The sequence below is a fragment of the Lissotriton vulgaris genome, chromosome 8 (assembly GCF_964263255.1).
Source record: "Lissotriton vulgaris chromosome 8, aLisVul1.2, whole genome shotgun sequence".
Lineage (NCBI taxonomy): Eukaryota > Metazoa > Chordata > Amphibia > Caudata > Salamandridae > Lissotriton > Lissotriton vulgaris.
Genome location: NC_141696.1, coordinates 1,390,414,793 through 1,390,438,573, shown reverse-complemented (window position 1 = coordinate 1,390,438,573; position 23,781 = coordinate 1,390,414,793). Strand labels below are relative to the sequence as shown.

Sequence of the window (23,781 nt, the reverse complement as noted above, 5' to 3'; positions counted from 1 at the left end):
AAGCTTTATTTTTTTAAAAACTGTAAATATTTTAACCAGGCCGATTTTAGAGGTCCTGTTGGCCTTACCTTGGTGCAAGCATTATATTGCCCAGGGCGGCCTCACACCCCCTCCTCAGCTGGGAAGCCTCGCTAGTTCGGGCGCTCGGCGCTGAAAGCATTTTGGGCGCCATCTTGGGTAGGGGTAGGATCGCGGTCTAGTTGATCGGCGTTCCCGCCCTCCCAGGATACAAAAGGAGTCCCTCTTCTTTCACTCGGGGTATTGTTATACTCCTTTTCTCCCCTGAGGCGGAAGCCGGGGGCCCTTGAGCACTCTTGCTCCTTTCAAATCGGAAAACGAACAGGACTGATTGATCCAAGCTTTATTTTTTAAAAAACTGTAAATATTTTAACCAGGCCGATTTTAGAGGTCCTGTTGGCCTTACCTTGGTGCAAGCATTATATTGCCCAGGGCGGCCTCACACCCCCTCCTCAGCTGGGAAGCCTCGCTAGTTCGGGCGCTCGGCGCTGAAAGCATTTTGGGCGCCATCTTGGGTAGGGGTAGGATCGCGGTCTAGTTGATCGGCGATCCCACCCTCCTCACGCCCCTCACACTGGATATAAACGTCAAAATCCCCCGTCCGCGCAGTGGGCGGGCGCAGCGGGCGCGCCGGCGGCGCGCCGAAGGCGCGCCAAAGGCAAGCCCGTCTGCGCCCGTCCGCGACCGGACGGGACCAGGGGCCATACCCCCTGTGCGAGGTGATACAGAGCGGGGCAGATCGATGAGGTATGACGCTATCACGTTAAAAAACTTAATGCCTCCGACCAATCACATCTGTCAGCACTCTATCCTCCCGGACTCCTCACCCGGGATATGTCTACACTGTAAATTTTCACTGACCAGCTACTTAGATAACTCCCCTTCTAGCAAAATCTATAAAATGTTTCTTCTAAACTGCCGGTCACTGACTAAACATGCCACACAAATGTCTCTCCTGCTGGAGGAAAATGAACCAGATGCAATATTTCTGACGGAGACCTGGTTAAGAGACGCTACTGATATGGATATCACCTCTATTCTGTCAATGGGATATACCTTGCAGAGATTGGACAGATCAGAAGGTAGAGGAGGAGGCCTAGGCATCCTTCACAAAAATCAATACCTCTGTAGAACCTCATCGGCCGATATCTCCAACTGCGAGAGCATGCTATTCACCCTTGAACTTTCACCCACAGATTCATTCTCTGGTGTACTTATCTATCGCCCCCCCAATCAAATAGGGGATTTCATTGAATCACTCCAGTTAAAAATAGCTCACTCCGTGGTTAGTAGATCTAATTTCTCGGTACTAGGAGATATAAATATTCATTTAGATGATCCTAGCAACCCCATGGCTAAAGCATTTCTGGACAGTATGGCAGCCCTCCAGATTACACAGAAAGGCTTTGTGCCTACGCACGAAAAGGGCCACCTTCTTGACGGTGTTTTTAGCAATGATAACAGACTAGAAGTAGGGACCCCACTACCTCTTACCTGGACAGACCACTGTCTAATACCTATTCAGTGGACTACAGCTACGCCAACTCAGTCCTCTCCTCGTACAACCCTTCTTGGAAGAGACTGGTCCAAAGTCTCCCCAGTCCAATGGGCCAATTTACTCTCGGCCGCTCCCCCCCAAAGGGCAACAGACCCTGCAGTACAATACGAGAACTACATCAAATGGCTGTGCACAGCTTTGGACTCTATCGCACCTATCAAAGTTCTTAAGGAAAAAACTAAGTCCAAGGATTCACCTTGGTACACTTCTGAACTTAAGGAACTAAAAAGGGTATGCAGAAGATCCGAAAGAAATTGGAGGATTTCCCGTAGTAAGGAAGACAAAACCACACACCTTGAAGCCATTAAAAAATATAAATTAGAAATCAGACGAACCAAAACCTTATACTTCGAGGAAAAAATTCTAACTGCATCCAACTCTTCTAGAGAAATCTTCCAAATAGCAAAATTCCTGGTTGATATCCCCTTGGTTCTTGCTGATCCGAGCACAGCTCAGGCCCGCTGTGAAAGCCAAGCCGAATACTTCCACAGCAAAATACAAAAAATTGCCTCTGCATTTAGCTCACCTAATTTATCCCAAGATACTGGAACCAGCTTATCTAACATCACGACTCCAAAACTAGATGAGTTTCCACTGCTGGACGAGAACTCACTTGCAACCATTATGATGAAAATAAAATCCGGATCTCCTACAGACCCTGCCCCTCCCTATCAGTTAGTAAAAATCGAGAACATTATCAAACCTGTCATTCTCAATATATTAAACTCATCTATTTCCACAGGTTCAGTACCTACTGCATGGAAATGTGCTCAGGTTAGGGCTTTGCTGAAGAAACCCACTTTAGATCCAGGGAATATGGCCAACTATCGGCCTATTTCCCTCCTTCCGTGGATCAGCAAACTCCTAGAAAAACATGTCAATTCATCCATTACTCAATTTCTAGAGAACCATCATCTCCTCCACGACTCCCAAGCGGGCTTTCGCCCAAAATTGGGAACTGAGGCGGCCCTCCTGGCGGTAACTGAGCTGGCCAGGAAGCAAATGGATCAAGGCGGCACTGCAGCAATTATGTTGCTTGACCTCAGTGCCGCCTTCGATACTGTTAACACCAATATTCTTCTTTACCGCCTCAATCAGATCGGAATTTCTGGGAAGGCCATGCAGTGGCTCCAGTCATTCCTGGAGAATCGATCTTTCAGGGTAGTTGAGGGTACTACTCATTCCAAAGTTTGGCCCCTGGATCAAGGCGTACCTCAGGGCTCTTCATTGAGCCCTACCCTTTTTAATATTTACATGCAGCCACTAGCCGACATAGTGCTCTCTTTCGGCATAGATATAATAACCTACGCCGATGATACACAGTTAGTTGTATCCATGAATCAAGCAGACCCTTCCCCGTCCAACCTAAGTAACTGTTTGGTAGCGGTAGCTCAATGGATGGCCACCTCACATTTGAAATTAAATGGCGAGAAAACTGAGCTCATGGTGCTGGGTAACCCAACCATTCCCAGCCCTCTGTCAGATTGGCCACCTTGCATGGGGCCCACACCCCAACCGAAATGCCACATAAAGAGCTTAGGCATTTGGCTGGACTCCAACCTTAGCTTTATGCAGCAGGCTACCATTCTTTCTGCCACATGCTTTGGGCTAATGCGCATGCTGAGAAAAGTGCTGCCTCTTCTTCCTTTTGAAGCCCGCAGAATAATGGTCCAAGCCATTATCCTGTCCCGTCTGGATTACGGGAACTCGCTATATCTGGGTGCCCCCGCATTCACAATCAAAAAGTTACAGGTGATCCAGAATGCTGCAGCTCGCCTCCTGCTGGGCCTCAACAAACGAGAGTCAGCCACCACCGCCCTGAGGAAACTGCACTGGCTCCCTGTCAAGGCTAGAGTGCTATTTAAATCTCTTTGCTTTATGCACAAAGCTATGTGGAAGAATGCCCCTACTATGATCTGTTCCTTGGCAAAACCTTATCTTCCTCACAGATCCCTAAGATCCAGCACTGCTTTTCTGGCTACGGTCAGTAAAGTCAGACGGACAAGATGGGGCGGACGCTCCTTCTCCTGGAATGCCGCGAAGGAATGGAACTCCCTGCCCACCTCCCTTCGCAGTGAACCTAGCCTTCTAAAATTCCGGAAGGCTCTGAAAACGCATCTGTTCATTTAATCTCTTTCCTTTTCAGTATGACGGTACTTAGCGCTACGAGGCCTCCGGGTTGTTTGCGCTTTACAAAACCCGATTAATAATAATAATAATAATAACTTAAAAATGACTTACCCAACTTAACTGCAGTGCCCAAAAAGCATAATCCCTGAACCATAATGTATATTCCTGCCAACTTTTATGTAAATCCATTTCGCCATTTTCACACTACATCAAATGCAATTGTCTATTAAAAATGCATTGGTGAAAAAATGTGTTTTGGGACCTTTTTTTTATCTTTGAACCCCCTTAAGGATTTAGCACAAAAATTATAATTATCTCAAAATGTAGAAATGCTGTAAATCTGGAAAGTTTTGTGGTGATCCGTCGAATGGGTGGATAGTTATTAGGAAGCTAATATCTGAGGATTTCCTATCTTTGGGAACACTAACTATAGCTGCAGAGTGGTAATCGGATTTAACGTGATTTCATATTTTTATCTATTGTATTTGTTTAATATGTTGATTATTGATTTACATAATCATGTGACCATAAATGTGTATTTTAATTGTTCATGTAGTAATTCTGAAACTTTGCATATGCAGTCTAGTTCATTTTTTGGGCGTCCTTGCTACTCTTAGTAGGATTGTGCTACATATGGCCAAAGTGAATGAAAGGCAATCATTGTTATTGTTATAAAAAATGTAGATGATAATTTTTTTACAAGTGGACAATTCGTTTTTATCTCTAATAGTAGCTTGGGTGGCTCACTGCTGGGTCAATTTATCATGTTGTTGCACAGGGGTGTATAAGAAAGATTTTTTTTTACTTGTTGAGCCACCTTTATTTTGTGCAAAGAAAATGTATGTAGATTAAGATGCATGCTATTCATTATGTATTTGTTTTCCATTAGCATGCGACCATAAATGGGTCTTTCAGTTTTTCATATAGCAAATCTGAAACTTTACATATGCAGTCTTGTTATGTTTTTGGGCTTGTTATGTTATGTTATGTTATGTTAAGGAGAGATTTATATAGCGCTCAGCTACTCCGTGGAGTGTCCCGGCGCTTAAAACCCTCGATGGTACAAGAGACGGGGAGCAAAAGATGCTTCTTTTAGTAGCATTGTGTTACAAGATATCACTAAGTTGACATACCTTATAACTTAAAACATGCTTACTCTACTTACCTGTAGTAACCAAAAGAATCATTTGTGCACCCTAATATCAAATACTGCCAAATTCCAGCATAACCCGACTGCCAGTTTCCGCTCTACACAAAATTCAAAATCTATATAAAATAAATTGGATTTCAAGCCCTTTTTGGGACCCGCCCTGTTTTCTTTACACGCCTTGACCAAACAAAGAGAAACATTCAGTCCTCCGGCAATGAAACGGGTGCAACAGGTCTGCAAAGTTTTGCAGACATTCGTCAAACGGTTGCAATGTTATTAAGGGACAAAACTAAAAAAAAACGCTATTTATGGTGACCCTAACTATAAAGTGGCTACTGCCACTCTGTAATATATGCATATCTATATGTATATCTATCTATCTACATATATATGTAGACAGATAGATAAATAGATATATGCAAAAGAAAATAGGAACTGTGGGTAGTTCCAATGGTTTTGGTATATATCTACATCTATATCTATATCTATATATATATATATATATATATATATATATATATATATATATATATATATATATATATATATTTCTGGGTACTCAAATAAAGCGATCACTCGGAGATCGGCAAACACAAGAAGTTGATTTTAATCCAGGTTACGTGTTTCGCTTGCACAGCAAACTTGGTTTGATTGAGCTGTTCCTGAGAGCGCGCCTACTGAACTTTTGAGTAAGCTATTGACAGCCGGTACACTCTGCCGGCATGCGCGTCACTTCCCTTGGGTCCGTTCGTTCCGGAACAAGCTATGAATGAAGGAAATATATATATAATTATTTATATATCTATATATATATATATATATATATATATATATATATATATGTATTTATCTATTTATTTATTTATTTATCATGTTTCACCTAATTTGTATTTTTGGTATTTTTGTGCTTCATAATTTAGAATTTAGATACCCTTGCCACATAATTCGGTTTGGTCCTTTATGCCATATAATTCATGTTATTTAGAGCAACTGTAATATAAACTCACATTCATATATTTATTACTACAGAGTAAATTTCAAATTTCAGTTTATTGCCACAGAAGTGTGAAATTCACACGAGAAAATCATTTTTAATGCCTCGCAGGTTCCACACTACAATTACTTTACAACGGAAACAAATTGTCTTATAGGAACAAGGAATCTTTAATGTGGTTTTACCTCTCTGCATAAATGTAACCCCTTGATCTTGGGTTTGTTTAAATACCTTTTGTTACAACCAAAACACATGTAAATATGCCAGGAAATAACCCATACAAGCAGATGAGCAAAGTGTATGAACCTTTTTATCACCATTGTTGAGGGAGGTGAGGGGCATCATGATCCAGATGAGGCTTCACCTTTAGTGAGTCATTGCCTCTTCCCACACTCAACATGACAATAAATACCATATCACACTGCGTATCTGCATATACATACACACACACAAACACACGCACATATAAATATAGTGAAAATAAATATGGCCCAATAACATGTTATTTTAGAGGAACAGTGCTTATAGATGCACATTCGTAACCTGCTCACCTCAAATATTTTTGGTTGCAGAATATTTAAGCATAGAATAAGCCCAATGCCATCCACACTGAGGTAGAAAAGTCACAAAGCTTTTAAACATTTTTTGGAACTGTCTTTAAGTGTAGTATTAATAAATGTTATCCACACCCAGCCAAAAAAATGAAAAAGGCGCACACAATTACCACTTTGGATTGATTAAATGCAATCAAAGCCCATGAGAATAGGAAAAAGCAGATCCTAACACATGTTTCGCTATTGTTAGGCTTGTCAGAGAGCCATAGCTTTGTAGAGACACAAGGGAGCAGCCAGTACAAATTCAAAAAATGCCATTTCAGGATTAAAGAGGTGCAAACAAATTTAAAAAAAGAAATTGGGACCTCTGCGTAAAAGGAAAAGGCTTCTAGAAGAACAGACTTTGAAGTGAGTACATTTAAGGTATCTGTGGTGCCTTAGAGGGCTTCATATAAAGGAGCTGCTCTCCACCTACACCTTGGACACTATCCAGGGTTAACTATTTCTTTTTTGCATATATCTATAGGCATGCAGGGGGGTCGGTCATCCGAAGGGTAGAAGGATAATATATTAATTTATCTTGAAAAAGTCAATAAATCCACTGGAAAAAACTTTAAAACTAACGGGTAAAGTGACATTATAGCTAGGTGAAAATGTATGCTCAAATGCCATATTTTATACACAAAACACTGAAATCCACCAGTTACAGTTAAATGAGGTGACTATAGCTTGCACACCCTCCATGTACTGCTTATAACCTTACATATTCCATCACTCGTGACATGTACTATGATATCTTGATAAGATCCCTTATGACATCTAAAATTACATCATTAATGACATGACTGTGCTTGGTGAGTGTTCACGTTATAGTTACTTCATTTAACTAGAACTGGTGAATTGCAGTGATTTTCAAGTTTAAATGGTACGTTTTAACGTACATGTTCACCCAATTATAACATCACTTTAATCATAGTCTTTTTTAGTGAAATAGATAGATAGATAGATAGATAGATAGATAGATAGATAGATAGATAGATAGATAGATAGATAGATAGATAGATAGATAGATAGATAGATAGATAGATAGATAGATAGATAGATAGATAGATAGATAGATATATAGTTATAGAAATCTATGTATGGACACATGTACTGTTTATTTATCTTTAAATATTGCATGTTTGGACATTAATATTTCACAAACTGCAGCAATTTTCTAAAACGTATTTCATCCCCATGAATGATTTTTGTGTAACATGGCCAGGGTTTACTAATGGCATTGGCCATAGCACATCGGCAGCATGTGCAATAACCAGTTACCCATCATGTATCGTATTTATGTAATTCCTTAAAAAATCTCAGTTAGAGACACATTCTGGTTGTTATCAAATACCTGAAAAAACAGACATTCCACAATTATAGCTTGCTAAATAATTATACCATGATCTACCATAGAACTCACACATAAAATCATTGATGATGTCACAAATACCATTATTGGTTACATACTGTACATCACATATGATTTAACATATAATGAAAACTACAGTCACTAAATAGATGTCATCAACATGAAACAAAGAGGGAAGTCTGGAATTCCACAGAACAGATGTCCATATAGAAATGTAAAAGAAAGTAAAGTCACTTTGAGCACTTAAATGTCCCCACTGAGTCTATATTGTATTGCTTAGTATTGTAGCATTTGTATAGCGCTTCTACGTGTAAGAAAAAAGGCTGCTACACTTTTAATCACAACTGATAGAAATCTTCACTCATATCACTAATGTGGCATCACATAGTACATTACATAGAGATAAATGACTATAGTATATTAACAACCAACACATCTTTCTAGACATCCAAGAGGAAGGCAATAGCTACACCTCAACAGAATAGACATCCTCATACAGACACATGCCGATTAAAGAATTCAGCTCAAATGTCCACAGCTAAAGGTGCTCATGAAAGTATATATCAGAAAGAAGGTGGTACTCACACCAAACAGATGTCCTCCTGGAGATTGCATAGTGATACAGTACCACTGCTGCCAACTAGATGTCCTCATTCAGAATACATACAACTTCACAAACCCATATGGTTATTTTTCCAGTGACAAACGGCATTTTCAAAATGTCTGGCATGAGCCGTATTTCCCGCAGGTTTTGGGTGTGCCATTCCCCCACAGTGGCCAAGTAAATTAAATTTTCCAACATACAAATTGCTTACGGGTCAAAAATGTCCCAGCCAATCAAATTTGAGTTTAGATTAAAATTGTGTTTGGTGAGTGGGTTCACAAGCCCAACTGTTACCACATTGTAAGAAAATATTTTGTCAATATTTCAAAAACTTCAGCATGAATGTTCATCAAACCAAGAAAGGCTTGTGAGTTAAGACCGAGAACTACCGTCTAGTCCACAGTTGGTGTAAATTTGTAGAATTATTTTTTTTCTATATACTTGAGAAACAATTAATGTGAGTAATGTTATGGGTAATCCAAATTTAGGTCCCACCTTAAAAGTTTCCTCCTCTGGCCAATCTCCACAAAACTTCATAGTAGTATTTTTTGGTTGTTGTAATATTCCATATAGATTTCTTATGCATTACCAGTTGTAATTAAGCAACAAAAAGTTTTTTTGTGTTTAAATGCAACTCAATCATAATTCTGCGCCTTGACTTTGTTATGCGCATCTCCAGAGTCTATATCTCTATAAATACGTCATTTATATAGATATATCTGTGTATATGTACCTGCACTTTACATCTGTAAATCTTAACATGATGTGTTAAGGGAATTAAGGGTGGTTTCACATTAGTACGGTGCCAAAAATTCATATTCAGAATGGCCTTTATGCATTCCTGGGATTACCATCTTTATATTGTTTTTGTTGTTTGTTAGTGCTTTTATGTGTAAGTTCAGTAGAATGTCTATTGTAGGTTTAGCTTAAAAGTAGTTTCTAAGTGTTAATAAGAAAGAAAGTTACTTTGATCTATGTAAAGATCCTGTGTGGTATTTTTATGCCTTTTTTATCTGAGTAGCTCTAAGATGTATGTTGTGTGATGCAGGACAGTGTAGTTGATATGGACATTCCTCTTCCATCTATAAGACTCGCGTACTATTTTATGCGCATGGAGGTGCGAGGCTTCTGTTTAGCATATGTTGGTTGAGAAAGGCCTAGGGTAGTAATGTCTGGAACGATGATTTAACCATGTTTCAATACCCAATACATTTTTGCCATTTATAGTACAATACCACTTGAAATCATTTGTATTGTAGAACAGCTTAAATAGTTCTACTGCATCAGTTATTAAAGGTTATGTTTAAACTCCCCTACTTGTTAGTCTGCACAGTTATTGACCTAGCATGTGTGATTGACCGTAGTGAGAATCATCCAGAAGAAAAGCTTTTTTCTGTATTCTTTCGTCCTTAAAAAAAATACAGAGGGAAAAATAGATGGTTTTCTGTCTTTTTTATCAGTGCAAATCAGTCGAAATGAACAACTATGAGCCGGACATATAAATTATTGATCTAATGGTTGTGGAACGTGTCTTGGTTTTGGGGGGTGAGTGCATCCTAGCAATAGCTTACTATTCTCCATGCCAGAGAGACTTTGTATGCATATATAATGTTATATAAGGAAGGCCTCTTGAAAGGTAAGTAGTTCTGCAGGAGTGGAGCGTGGCATCAGGACATGCAAGCAATATGTGACTGTGCAGGTTAACTGTACTCGTTGGCTGCATATCTACAAAGCAGGAAAGCAGCCAATCATAAAGGTGCGGGATCTGGAAACAGTATCACATACAGGGGCGTAGCTTGGTCAGTAAGATTGGGGGGGGGGGGTATAAGCTTCAGATTTTCCAACAGTCATGCTGGGATATCTTGTTAAAATATATCATGCGAGGCAGGACACCAGGGGAAGGAGGAGTGTGGTTTGTTAGGTCTACTTAAAACACAATCGTTTTCAAACTAACCAAGTTTTAAGGCAGAGATGGGAAAGGGAGTGTCTGTGTGTGTGTGTTTTTGTTTGTACATGCATGTTGAAATCCGACAGACACCTCACCTTACCCAACTGAAAGCACCTGTACCCAACTATTTGCTACAGAATAATTTTTTTAGGGGGGGCGTGTAACACCCCAAACACGCACCCTGAAGCCATGCCCCGAATTGCATAGTCTAAAGTAGGAGAATCTTGTAAACTGGAGCGTACATGCCCTACCATGAGCGGATGCTTTGATTTTGATGTAGTTTCCCTTGTAATGCAAGGCTGGGAGCTCCCACTGTGTCTGTGATGAGTTACTTGCTCGCTGTAGGTAACGTAGGTTCCCTGTGGTGGCTGACTGCTTCACGGGGTGTCTGCTTGCAGTTTCCTAGATGGCAGGGGTATGCTGAAGTGAGTGTTGAGTGTCTCAGCCCTGAGTAAGCTGGTAAAGTATGACTCTAGCATACCAGGAAAGGGGGGGGGGGTCGGATTTCCATTCCTCCCTGACTGTACTGGCCTTTGTGACAGCACACCGTAATTAGACAGACCCTCGAGGTTCTGAATACTGGGCGCCTGACAAGTGCCACCTGTCCCACCCATGTATCTGTCAGTGTTTCTATTAAAGGGTTTTAGGAGGTGAGTTATGCACCCACTTATGAACTGTGTCTGACCTCTTGATATCATTGAAATCCCAGAGTCTTACCTACATATAGCATTAAGGGTCATGCATCAATTAGACTCATACACGTCTCGTTAGTAGTGTCACCTATAACTGTGTATGCGAATCTGTGTTGTTTAGGTCTGTATTACACATTGGCAATGGTATAGACACACTTTCCATTGAAAGGCCTTTTTAGTTGTCTATAACTTTTGAGACCACATGGATGGATTTGCACCAAAAGTATCAAACCCAGTAAGTCGGCTATGGTCTGGCATGCCACTTTTTTGTGAAGATCCATGCATGGAAAAAAAAAAGTGAAAGAGGTGGCAAAAAAGTACAGTTTTTTTCATTTTGGCTACCATAGAAAATGTTGCTGCCAACTAAAGAAGAACATGCGGAACAGATTTGTACCAGACCGGATATAAAAATAGACTTTTACTCTGAGAGCGTGCTTTCATTCGTTTTTTATGTAAATTTATTCAGGAGTTTTAAATATGTGTTTTAAAAAAAATTGCAAGCAGGCTTTAAAGATTAATACTTTTGTATATCTGTGCGCCTTTTAAAATCGCAATTCAGAAAATTATGAATCCTGTGAACCACATTTGATTTTTTTGTATCAAATATGACTGGCTAATAAAGGAGATTTATTTGTTTTCCCATCATTAAAAAAAAAACTCAGTCTTGTGTGGGCACCATGAAAGGTGCCCAACCCCAAAGGAGTGCAGCTGGGTACTTAAAAGGTGCATACAAATATCCCACTCCAAAAAAATGGTTTTGCAGTGATTAATTTGCAATTTTAATGAAAATCACAATCTTGTGACTGCAGGTTTGTGAGCAGCAAAAAAAGCAACATTTTGTGCTGAATAAAGTGATTTTCATTAAAATCTTGCATTTTTATGAAAAATACGGGAAAGGAATTGTCTTATTTAAAAAAATAAGGAAAAATAACTTGCTGTGTAGCAGAGGTTGGCTGCTTGCATTGAGAAACAGGTGCGGGTTGGTAAACCACAACAGACGTGTACAAAGCAGCTGAGCAGTGGGGCTGCTAATGGCCTGCCAATGAGACTAACTCTTGCTGTGCATGTCAATGCTTGTTAGGACCTGACCTGGCAGTTCGAGCTGGACTGTTCCCATGAGGAGCAGGGTCAAGACTGATTTGCGTATGGCTGGGTCCAAACTGGGGTGGCATGGGGAGCAAAACAACAATGGATTAAACCCAGATCTCTTGACTGGGGGTGAATGTTTGATTTGCTCTGCATTCTGTCCATCATTTGTGTGTCTTTTGTCCATGCACATCAGGGGTTGGTAGCCTGCGGCTGGTTGCCCACTGAACCCATGGTATTGTCAGGCCCAGCAGGTAACCCCCGGCACATGGCTGAAGACTGTATGAAGCAGGGACTGCCCACCCATGACGTGTTTAATGCTGTGCATGGAATTTGTCCATTAACAGCAGGTGTTGGCAGCCCACTCCGGGTTGGTACAGCCAAGCCCTAAGGTCAGCGCCAACCGTGCAGAGAGGAAGACCGCATGCAGCACTGGCTTGGCACTCACAGTAGGTTTGGCTAAACCCTGTGTGCCCAGTCAGAGGTTCTGTCCAACAGGGGTTGGCAGCCTGCATCGGTTTGGTTGCAGAGGGGGTCCTTGCAGCGACCCCCCGCTGTGCGCAGCCAAAGGCCGTAGCCAATGGAGGTTGACAATAAATTGAATTAGAAAAAAAGGATTGGAAATTTACTGAACAAAAAAGTTAAAAAGTGAATTATGGTTCTGGCTCAAACCTGCAAAACGACTGAAATGTGCTTCTTATGGTTAGCCATACACACAACGCATCCATACCTCAAGCAGCCAGCCATGCTGAGCACCCACTTTGGCAGCGGCATAGGAACAACAGACAGACTGGCTTAAAACATGCTGGATGGCGAGTTATTGACACCTTTGTGCATTCAATGATTTTGCACATTTGAGCTAGACCCAGACCTGTGTTTTTCAGTGATATCTATATTTATGTTACTGCACTGTCCGGCTCTGTAGATTCGGGGCTTGATTTGTGAAAGAAAGTGTGCTGGTGTGCGACTCTGCTCAGAAGCCTGCGGTCGATGCATTAAACATCGGCGCGCCGAATACCACTAGTCTTTAATACACTACCGGACCCCTTTTCTCGCACTTGCAGGTTACTGCTTACTCCCTTCCCGGCGGTTCTGGCTTCTTTCTCTAACTCCCTCTTTACGGTCTCTCTGTTTTCCCTCTCTTGCACTCAGTGGGAAAATAAGCGCTTGTGGCCCCCACCAGCTCAGATTAAGCACTGTGTGTTTGTGTATGTACTATCCGACATGTGTATCTGGATACCTTAACATTTATCTCTGCACATGCATCTTCAATGTCTTGATCTCTGTGAATCTGCGTTGTGTATATTTTACCCCTGTATGCGCATCTCAACTGTTTGCACTTTATTTATTTATGTATTCATATGTAACCACCTTGGGCCAGATTCACAGTTTTAAGTTTGGGCCAAACGTCGAAGTCAAGTTTACCTTTGCGGATAGGGCCCCTTGCCTTTATTCGTAGCTGTGTATGTTGAACCGTCTACGTCTGTGCGCGATTGTGTGTCTAAGGTCTGTCTGTAGGAGTATCTGCACTCTCTCCCTCTGTATGTGTATGTATGTATAGCTGGCTTTGGTGCCTTTATCGCTGTATGCATAGCTGCACTGTGTATATATGAATGTGTGCACTGTGTATACCTGTATGTATAGCTGCACTCTGTGTACCTGTATGTATATCTGCATGTGTGCCTGCAATGTGTGTATCTGTACGTATAGCTGCACTGTGTAGTTATGCACTGTGTATACCTGTATGTAATCTGCACTGTGTATATCTGCACTGTGTATACCAGTATGTATAGCTGAATTGTGTATAACTGTACGCCTGTGTCTGCACTGTATATATCAGTGTGTGTGTCTGCACTTTGTATATGTGCATGTGCACCTGCACCGCACTGTGTATATCGGTATCTATATCTGCACTGTGTATACCTAAGTATGGGGCGGTCTATTTCTGTGCATTCTTCCATCTATGTACGTCGTTACTTCGTGTTTGCACATGCGTCTCTGCCCTTTATTGCAGTCTGTATGTGCATGATATGTGCCTACTGTCACCCCAAGGGATCCCAACGAGTGGCAGCGCCCCTATACGTAAATCAGCAACTATACACAGTGATAGAACGATTTAACACGAGTATATACATAGCGCTCTCCCTCCTTCAGAGGCGCTTGTGGATGCTCGGGAGTGTTGCTTTCATTTCCTGATTCAGTGCACTGTGTTTTATGTGTGTTACTGGTATAAAACGTGCGCCCATTCGGTGTAACGGGCTCCTCAGTGCACAGATGCGCACGCGCTGCGTCCGCGAGACCTCAGGGCTCTGAAGGAGGGAGTCACCTCGGCTGTGGCGCAGGGACACAGAGAGGCAAAGTATCAGCCCGAGAGGTCCAACCTGATCTTATAGTCCCTGTCTATGCTGGTCTAAGCTAGGTCAGTACATGCTGTCTTAAGAAATATTTAAATATGTATGTGTGTGTATATTAATGCACACACATTTATTAGGATAGAGTTTTAAACACACATAGCCGATAGATAGATAGATAGATAGATAGATAGATAGATAGATAGATAGATAGATAGATAGATAGATAGATAGATAGATAGATAGATAGATAGATAGATAGATAGATAGATAGATAGATAGATAGAGTTCGATACAAACAGATACACGAATACGAATACACATATGTCTCAGATATGGAGATTTTAAAATATGTATCTTAGATGTATAGCTATTTATATACACTTGTCATTTCATCTCTTTGTATGCCTCTATGTATAGATATACATATATAAATACACAGCTTTATAAATACATATGTCACACAGCTAACATGCCCACCCAGACAACACGCTCACAAACTGAAACAAATACAAAAACAGAAATACTCAAAAGGTAACATACAGACACACATACTCCCATACTGACACACACAGGCGGACACCCTCACACACTGCCCCACATACATACAGACGCACATACTCACATACTGACACACACAGGCGGACACCCTCACACACTGCCCCACATACATACAGACGCACATACTCACATACTGACACACACAGGCGGACACCCTCACACACTGCCCCACATACATACAGACGCACATACTCCCATACTGACACACACAGGCTGACACCCTCACACACTGCCCCACATACATACAGACGCACATACTCACATACTGACACACACAGGCGGACACCCTCACACATTGCCCCACATACGCACGGCTGTAATAGGCCCATTTTATAGCATAACCACACAACACTGTGGCCAAGTATAGTAGATTGTTTGGCTTCATCCTATGGAAAGCAATAGATGGGATTACTGGTGTTGTATGCGTTATAACGCACTGGGCCACCGCACAAGTTGTCTGATATTCCGCGCTCTGCGTGACACCTGGCGTGGGGTCCGCTGTGGGCCCGGCCTGAGGCCTCCACAGACCGTGGGCGGACACGAGCCCGTCCTGTGGTGGGGTCCCTCAGCCTGCACCCAAGGCTGTCAGGGCAGAACCGGGGGTGCCAGGCTACCGGACGGGCCAGGTTTACTGCCCCGAGCCGCCAGCAGGCACACAGCCCCCTGCCTCTCCGGCGGCCCACCCTCACGTCTGGAGGCCCCACGGGCCCTGCCCCTGCCCCGCCGCCTGAGAGGCCCCGGTACGAGTCACCGGCTACGGGTCACTGTAACTCCGCAGCCCAGGCCCGGACACGCAGGCCAGGGCCTGTTGGACAGACAGACAGCCTTCGGTGTAATAATGTAATACCGTTCACACGCCGTGTGTGTGCCACGTTTAACCCGAGCTAAGGCAGGCGTGCATTAAAACATTAGTAAACACTTTGGGGCTTATTTACAAGGTTCTTGCGTCACCTTTGCGTCATTTTTTAACATGGTGAAGTGACGCAAAAGTGGCGCAAGGCAAGGGGCTTGTAGATCTGCCCCAGTGCGTGTTGGTGTTTGCACGTCTGCCTTGAGCTTTGTTTTTGTGTTACACCTGTATGCTGGGGTGCGCATCTGTGTGTGCGCAGTTTTTAAACTAATAAAGTAGTGTGCTCGGGGCACTGTTAGACGAGTGTTCGTTGTATCTGTGCATGTATGTGTGTGTGTCTGTGTAGGCCTATATGTCTGTTCACTAGTGTGTATCAGTGTGTGTGTGTGAGTGCACAGGCTTGGAATTGGGGCCGCTAGGTGCACGGTAAGACTAGCTTATGTGTAGTGCGTGTATGTGTGCGTGATGTGTGTGAGCGCAGGCCCCTATAGAGCCCAGTGTGGCCGTTCACATGTGTGTCTCGGTGCGAATGTGTCTGTGGCTGAAACTAAGAAGGCTGTGTGCTAGGAGCGGCGTTAGACTGTGTGCGGCTGTGTTTACGAGGGTGTGTGGGTGTGTATGTGTGCGCGCTTTTATAAAACCAATGGACACACATGGGTGTCTCGGGGTGCGTGCGTGTGCGCGCAGCTTTGCAATTAAGAGCGCCACGTACTAGGACCACGGTACGACTGGCGTGTACGTGTTTGTGTGTACAGCGTCGGAACTAAACTGGCTGTGTGCTGGGAGCACGGCAATACTGCTTTGTGTGTGTGTGTCCATGTGTCTGTTTATGATCCTCAGTCTCATGAGTCTGTTTATGTCGGTGTGTGTGTGTGTCTATGTGTCTGTTTATGATCCTCAGTCTCATGAGTCTGTTTATGTCGGTGTGTGTGTGTGTCTATGTGTCTGTTTATGAGCCTCAGTCTCATGAGTCTGTTTACGTCGGTGTGTGTGTGTGTTTCTGTAGCCTTATGCTGAGGAGTCAGTGCGCTGTGGGCACCATTAGGCAACGACTTTTAGCGCGTGTTGGTGTTTCTGCTTATCTCCTACTTGGGTGACTCTCTGACTCTTTTTATTTTGTGCGGGTTTGTGCCACCGTGTGACTGTGGCTGTGTCTGGCTGTAACTGCTATATATTCATTGACTTACTAACCCAAGAAACCTCTGCCCCAGCACAGACCTATGGCACTAAATAAATTCATCATAAATAAAATGCACAACTCGTGCGTGCGTACCTGCACGGGCCGGTTTGTGTGCGCTTTTTGAGCGCATGCGCCTGTGCATCTGTTTATGTATTTACTTGTCTCTGATTATTTCTTGCTCCCTTCTGTATGCAGTTTAGTTCATTCGCTTAATAATGCGCTAGCCTCTAGCATATTATAGCCTATAAACGCTAACAAATGTTTAATCCCACATGCAAATAACCCCACACAGTGCACAAAACAAACACTGTGTAGACAACAAAAATGCTGGAGTATAAAAGCTCTTATTGAGCCTGCCTGAGTGTGCGCTCATGGGTTTGTGAGTCTGGGTGTGTGACTGTGTGATTACACTTATTTCTGGCTAATGTGTCGCGTTGATATCTGTTTATACGTTTGTGCATATTTAAAGTTCTCAATATATCACGATTAATATTAAAACTCAGCTTCTGTTCCCCTCTTAGGGCTGGAAGAGGCCGGGCGGCCCTCTGCTCACGGCCTATGATAGTGCACCGACTAACACAATATGTGCATATTACTCACAAACGTGAAAACACAGTGCATCTGTTAGGCGCAGGCCCATGGATACATCCGCCAACGTGGAACAAATGGTAAGGCAGAGTATGTGTGTGTTTTCGCGCGTATGTGCTGAAAAACATGCTTGATTAATTAATTAAAATACAAAATAAAAAGCAGTAATTCAAGATTTTGTCGCCCTGTTTATCGGACTAAAACACAGGGCCGTGATGAATGTGGGTCTCAACGGCAATATTAATTTAAATGTGCTCATATTCTATGAAATAAGAAACTAGGTTTATATTTGTAGATGCTGTCTGAGCAATAACGTGGTGTTTATATGTGAACATTGTCTGAAATATAAATGTATGTGTATGCGTACACCTGCGTCTGAAATATGAATTCGTGTTTATATCTGCACATGCTGTTTGAAATTCTGGAATACATGCATATATTGCCTGAACTGCGACTACTGTTTTGAATGTGCACATACAGTGAAATGTAAAATAATTTGTATTTATAATGTTCGTATCGAACATATAAATTCATGTTTATATATGCACATACCATTGTACTTAGGAAGTGGTGTTTTCTGAAATAGAATGTGTTCATAATTGCACATACTATCAGAAGCACGAGTTCGTGTCATATGTGTACACTATCTGAGACATAAATGTTTGTCACATGGGCCCATAATTGAATGTGAACTCATGTTTATCGCGCTGCGTGCTTTCTGAATTTCGAGCACATACTGGCTGAGGTATCTATCCAGCTTCTCTGTGCACTCTGAAGTATGAATTCGGCTTTATTTGGGCACATGTTGTCTGAACTGTGTATTCGTGTTTACATGCGCGCACATTGTCTGAAAATGTACTTCTGTTTACACGTGTGAATGCACATATTTAAACTCGTGCATACACGCAGTATGCGCGCACACGCACGCATGGTATACGTGGTCCTGGTAGCGCCTACAGGTATAGAAGAGTGTCTAGGCGCCTAAAAAAGAAATCCCGACCCGCGGCGAAAAAAACATTTATCCAAGTCTCTCAGAGACCATAGATATTCAGCGCCTTGAGATGCTACGGCCATGGACAAGCACTATTTACTGGTAGTGTTCCAGAGTGAAATAATGTTTTATAAAATTAAACCAAAAAAACAGAACCCTGCACTCTGGGGGGAAATTTGTGGCAAGAACGTTCTATGTCATTTAAGGATGCGGCCCCAGCCCGCTGCTCTGGACATTACAATACCACCGTGTGAGGGGCGGCGGGAGGGTTTTATTTATTTAACTCCCGCCCGAGTCCATGCTGTGGTCTTCGCAGGTCAAACGTTCGTTAAAATTAAAAACATTATTATAATTACTAATATTCCTTCTATTGCTGTTATTTTATTATTATAGGCGTGTCTGTTTCTTTATGAGTGAGCTCCCAGAAGTAACCTACGGCGAGGTGTGGCCCGACCCAAGGATGCCGGATAAACCCTGTTACTTCCGGCCCGGGGGCCTAGTGATCCCGGGGGCAGGACGGGCTCTGTAGTCGGGGCACGGTCGGGCTGAGCAGGGGACTGCACGGCCTGCCTGCACGACCTGGCGTATGAATAACAACAATCATGAACTACTTCTAAGAATACAACCAAGGACCCTGCCGCCTCGGGCTGGCACTGCTGCTCACGCACAGAGCTCAGGATTTGCACACAGGCCCCTGGGGGTGGCACGCGGGCTCTCGTGAGCCCCACACCGTCGCTGGCAGGTCACTGCGGAGCCGCAGAGGCTGCAGACGGGCCCCAGGAATTTGCACACTCCCCGGTGGGTTGAATCTACACCAGGTGCACTTGCACACACCTCGGCACGCTGCTCTGAGAGCGCACATGTGTATGGACACCCTCTAGTACACGACACACAGTCACCGGCGGGCACAGGTCAGTGGGTGGCATACTAGCCTTATACAGGGGATCCATACCGACTAGAGCAGGTTGCACACTCCCCGGGCCCGTGACCCACACAGCCCAGAGGGTTCCACACACACCCGGCGGGGGTCACACGGACCCGAGCAGGTGGCACACTTCCTGACAGGTAGGTTGCACACAGACCCTAGCAAGTTACACACACTCCAGTAGGCTGCACACACGGCCCAAGAAGCTCACACACCTTACATGTAGCACCAAGACCCACGCAGGTCCCACACTGACGGCACAGGTGACTGCACGGGGACTCCGGAGTTATATATAATGTCCTGCAGACTTCACGCGAACCCTGGCAGGTGGCGCACAGTCCCCCGCAGGCTGCACAGAAAAACCAGCAATTTATATTCACACAGCTTCGCAGCTTGCACACCCATCAGCAGCCCGCACACGGCAGTTTACACACGCACATGTATTTTGTACACACCTCGGCAACTCTCACAGGGCGGCTTGAAGACACCTTGCCAGCTTGCACGCACGCCAGCAGCTTGCACACACCTCATCTCAGCAGGTTACACGCACACATGCTGTTTGCACGCAGCTCTGCAGCTTTCACACACATGGCAAATCACACACATGCTTACAGCGTGCACGCGCAGCTAGCACACACATACATACAGACGCATGCACACACACAGCTAGCGCACACATACATACAGACGCATGCACACACACACACACACACACACAGCTAGCACACACATACATACAGACGCATGCACACACACAGCTAGCGCACACATACATACAGACGCATGCACACACACACACACACAGCTAGCACACACATACATACATAAAGACGCATGCACACCCACGCACCACACATGCACACCCAGCTCGCACGCACCACACATGCACAGGCAGCTCGCACGCACCTCGGCCGCTGGCACGCGCACACCCGCCCACAGCAGGCCCCCCTTACCTTCGGGGAAGACGGCCCGCATCTTGAGGTAGCTGGTGGTGAGGCGGATGATGGAGGCCTTGTCCAGCTGCGCGGTGATGGCGGCCGGCAGGGGCAGCAGCTTGGCCAGCTCATAGAACTCGCCGTTCTCCTTCTCCCGCCGGCTCTTGGCCGCGTTCTTGGACTTCTCCTTCATGGCGGGGGCGGCCCGGGCTGGGGATCCGACGGCGACTGCACGGGCCCGGGGCGGGCGGCACTGGCATAATAGACCCGGGCCTGGCCGAGGGCAGGGGCAATGGGGGCCGAGCCAGCGGCCGAGGAGCAGAGGCGGGTCAGTGCAGGAGCCGGGAGCGGGTGAGGAGGAGGCCAAGGCTCGGGACCGGGGCCGACTCTTTGCCTGCGCCGGGAACTGATGTAAAGGAGGCCGAAGGATCCTGACAGAGAGACAGAGTTAGCAGCCGAGGACCACTGCCAAGCCAGAGGCTGAGCCGGGCGCCGGAAAGAAGCGGGTTATGGGAATGGAGACCAGATCTGGGGGTCAAGGGCAAAGGTGGTAGCGTGACGGGCACAGAGGAGAGGGTCTGGGAATGATGGAGCAGTGGATGGGCTTCAGGGCGCTTTAGAAGGGAGAGCAGTTGTTGGTGCTCAGCCTCGGGACGCTGGAGGGAAGTCTTCCAGAAGGGTGCGGGGTGAGCGGGCAGCGGGTTTCGGCGACTGTGCCCTCCCCAGGACACAGCTCAGTTGATCCAAAGATGTCCCACGGTCAACCCTTCTAAACAGGGGGAGGTGATGCACTTCTGTGAGAGAGATATCACACACGAGGGGATGCGCCACACCAAGAGAGCTGCCTGCTTTGCAAGAGGAGGGGGAGATATCCCAGTGTGGGAGGGGGCGTCACGCAGTCCGTGCAGCAGAAATGTAGATTTTCTCAAACCTTCTTCCCAGTCAGGAGCAGAGATGCGTCTGTGAGGAAAATATCTTTTTCGAAAGGAGCGATGCGCACGGGATAAAAGGTGTCCTAGAGGAAGAGATATGTCTCACAGAAGGGGCGTCCTGCAAACAGCCCCCCTTCCGTGCGAGCTTAGATGTTCCAGGAAGAATAGCGTCTCTTCAAGGCAAGAAGACATGTTTCCTGGCTGCTGACATCCCCAACATGTCTCGTAGGAGCACAGATTTCTCATATGATGAGCGACTCCCCTTTTGGGGGAAACGTTTCTTGTGAAAACTGTCCCATAGGCGTCCCTCTGCCAGAAGACGTGTCTGGCTGGAGTAGAGATGGATCCGTTGTGCCGGGAGCAGAGATATCGCACCGGAGGAGAGCTATGCCACTGGAGGAGAGCTGTCCCACTGGAGGAGAGCCGAGGTGAGATGTTCCTGGAGCAGTGATGTCCCGCTGACGCTGCGTGCGCTGTGAGGTGGACCGGCTCCTAGCCACCTCGTCCGGTGTCCACAGGAGGAGCCCCTTCTCCCCTGCGCTCGGCTTCAACTTCGATTGAGGGACCCTCTCACACTCCCTCACAGACACACGGCGAGGGGAGGCTCCGAGCCCAGCCCGCGCCCCCTCACCTTGCAGGCAGATCCAACATTCAATTCTAAAAATAGCCGGGCTGTCGCCCCCCCCCCCCCCCCCCGGCGGCGGCTGCTGAGCGGGGGCGCCCCCCGACTCCACGGGCGCTGGCAGCGCCGGTCGTGCCAACCACGTGTGCCTGCGCTGAGGTTTGTGGCACGGCCACCACTGGCCAAGGGTGCTGCCCTTGGCTTCTGCCGGACCCCCTCGACTGGGGCTGGAGCTCTGGCAAGGTGTGGGGGGGGGGGGGGGAGCGGGGGCTTGTGGGGTGACCCTGCTCCAATGAGGCACCAAAGATGACGTTTCAGGCCAGTCACACCCAGCTGCCCCCAGTGCTGCTATGAGTGCCCGAGGAGCTTCTGGCTAAAGAACGAGGGCACACGTGCGGACAGAGAGCCTGGACTCGGGGGAGAGATGTCCACCCAGCTGCGGGGCTCGTTTCCATCCACAGGGGTGCTACTTCCCCCTCACCCGCGGGCACCCTGCCCTCCAGCCGTCCAGCTCCATGTCCAGGGGAGGCGTGCGCTCGCGTCACATCTTAATTTCGATTCCAGCTCATCTCTCAGCTCATTCTCACACTCGAGAAAGCAATCAGAGTCCCAGCAGGGAGGGAGGGAGGGAGGAGGGGAGGCCCTCACTCACTCCTCGAGTGACGTGTGCGCGGTGCTCTGACTCCCCAAACTGAGGGACACAAGGCCCTCAGCGGGCATCCGCTGACTGCGCGTCCTCAAGGGGCTGTTTCTGAAGAGGTTTGAACACAAGCACCTGACAGAACTGAAAGTGAAAGCAAAGTGAAGCACGCCGTGATAGAGGGATGCTGGCACGGTTGGAAGACGCGAGGCCTGGGCTGAAAGAGCCCAGGAGAAGGAAGAGAGAGACAAGATATTGAGGAGAACAGGACAGCCAACCTGTGGGAAACGATGAATTGGGTCACAGGTCAAGGGTTATGATTGATATGTATGAATGAATGGTATAAGAGTTTGGTAGAATTTTCAAAAATGTATATAGATATTACATGGTGTGAAGACCATCGATAAAATATATTATTTTTTGATAATTTACTATATAATGGTGTGAATTGAGTTTCATTACATCGTATCTACAATTATAAAAGATGGTTGCTTGAGAATTGACACTATTCATTGGGTCCCAGGTCAGTCAGGGGTCACTGGGCGTCAGTTGTACCAATTGGAACCCTTTCAACGGTGGTGTCCTGGGTGCTCGTTATAATGGCGTCCAAATCTGAGCCCCCGATGCTGCAGGCCCTATCCGGAGATAGCAAGGGAAAGCACCCGATGCTGGCTTAGGAAGGTGATGTCTGCTGGGACCTCAAAAATCAGCTGAGACAACAGTAACAATCAACAGCACTACCATTCCAGCCAGTGCTATTACTTTAAAAATAAAAATAACTTTTCTACACACAGCTAATTACTACATGTGAACAAACCAATCAGACCGCAAGCGTACTATGCAGACTTTACTCAATAAACAGACCGCTTTTATCTGTAAACTACTGAATAAAAGGAAGCAGCCTTTATAACAAAGCATTTACCATGCATCCTTTACCATACAAGTCTTTCCCATGCACGCCTTTAAAACAAAATACTAAGAATATATCAGGTAAGTGTATATGTATATATTACATCTAGCAGTTAGTTATAGTTAGGACTAACTTTCTCATAGATGAA

General features: G+C 45.2%; 1 protein-coding gene across 4 annotated transcripts in view; it reads right to left on the bottom strand.

The window, feature by feature from the left end:
- The window catches only part of SIM2 (SIM bHLH transcription factor 2), a 635,950-nt gene extending 615,228 nt beyond the window's left edge, over positions 1-20,722 (bottom strand). For all 4 annotated transcript variants that reach the window (XM_086933518.1, XM_086933519.1, XM_086933520.1 and 1 more), the window contains exon 1: positions 20,548-20,722. In XM_086933518.1, coding sequence (XP_086789644.1) covers positions 20,548-20,722 — 175 coding nt within the window. The remainder of the gene's footprint in view (positions 1-20,547) is intronic.
- Between the last annotated feature and the right edge of the window lie 3,059 nt (positions 20,723-23,781).